The sequence below is a fragment of the Dendrobium catenatum genome, unplaced genomic scaffold (assembly GCF_001605985.2).
Source record: "Dendrobium catenatum unplaced genomic scaffold, ASM160598v2 original_scaffold_214621, whole genome shotgun sequence".
Classification (NCBI taxonomy): Eukaryota; Viridiplantae; Streptophyta; class Magnoliopsida; order Asparagales; family Orchidaceae; genus Dendrobium; species Dendrobium catenatum.
Genome location: NW_021533031.1, coordinates 1 through 1,464, shown reverse-complemented (window position 1 = coordinate 1,464; position 1,464 = coordinate 1). Strand labels below are relative to the sequence as shown.

General features: G+C 45.1%; 1 protein-coding gene across 1 annotated transcript; it reads right to left on the bottom strand.

The window, feature by feature from the left end:
- Positions 1–72: 72 nt before the first annotated feature.
- On the bottom strand, positions 73–1,412 carry LOC110100997 (uncharacterized mitochondrial protein AtMg00810-like; the record flags this gene model as incomplete). Its single annotated transcript, XM_020828729.2, has 1 exon — positions 73–1,412. A coding segment is annotated over exon 1 (1,340 nt), but the record flags the coding sequence as incomplete, so codon positions are not given.
- Between the last annotated feature and the right edge of the window lie 52 nt (positions 1,413–1,464).

Here is a 1,464-nt window from a genome sequence, read left to right as displayed (position 1 = left end):
GTTGGCTTATATCCCCTCTCAAATTGATCATTCGAGGAGTGAATGTTCAATTTGTTGCGAAGAGCCAGAAACCTTGTAGCGGACAGCGGTTTGGTGAAGATGTCGGCGATCTGATCGATGGAACTGAGGTGTGTGACCGAGATGTGCCCGGAGTCAAGATGATCGCGGATGAAGTGGTGGTCTATTTCGATGTGTTTCGTTCGTGCGTGGAAGACGGGATTATGTGCCAAAGCAATTGCTGATGTATTGTCACAGTGAATGACAGTTGGCGATGTCTGCGGAAGATGGAGTTCTTCAACAAGTAGGCGAAGCCAGAGGACCTCAGAGACGGCCGAGGAAAGTGCCCTATATTCAGCCTCGGTAGATGATTTTTCTACTGTAGTTTGCTTCTTGGAACACCAGGAGATTAGTGTTGAGCCAAGAAAGGTGCAGTGGCCGGTGATAGATTTCCGGTCTGCAGAATCTTCCACCCAATCCGCATCAACGAATGTTCGCAGCTGTAGATCATGTCGATCAATCTGTAGTCCGATGGTAGGAGTGTCCTTGATGTATCTTAGCAGCCTTTTAAGAGTAAGGAAGTCTTTTATTATGGGGTTGTGCATGTGTTGACAAATGGAGTTAACGACAAAGGCGATGTCAGGTCGTGTGATGGAAAGATACTGTAGTGAGCCAGCAATGGTGCGGTAGAGCTTTGGGTTCGAGTATGGCTGGATGTAGTGACTGGTTGGTGTGGATTTGGAGATCATTGGAGTGGCAACGGGCTTGCAATTCGAGAAGCCGGTTTTGTCCAGAATTTGGTTGGCATAGTGAGTCTGCTGTAAGAGTATCCGATTTGGAGATTGCGTGACTTGAATGCCCAGATATAACGAGACAGCAGCTATTTGCTTGATCTTAAACGTAGCTTGCAGATGTTCGAGAAGATGTTTGAGTGTTGTATCGTCGTTTCCTGTTAAGAGAATATCGTCGACATATATTAGGAAGTAGAGATGCACATTTTTATTTGTATAAAGGAGTAGAGAAGGATCAGAGCGACTAAACCTGAAACCAAATTGAAGAAGAAATGTGGTGAGTTTCTTGAACCATTGACGCGGAGCTTGTTTAAGTCCGTATAGAGACTTGTGTAATTTGCATACGTGGTTTGGAAGCTGAGAATCAACGAACCCTGTTGGTTGCCTCATGTATACATCTTCGGAGAGTTCTCCATGTAGAAACGCGTTTGAGACATCCAATTGTTGTATCTGCCAGTTGCGGTGTAGAGCGAGTGTGAGTAGTATGCGAATTGTAGGAACTTTAGCTACGGGGCTAAAGGTTTCGTTGTAATTGACTCCAAACTGTTGAGATAATCCTTGAGCTCCTAACCGTGCTTTGAATTTGTCAATTTGTCGAGAGGGAAGAGTTTTTAATTTGTACATCCATTTTGAGCCTAGGATCGGCTTGTTGGCTGGTAGAGGTACTAGCGACCAA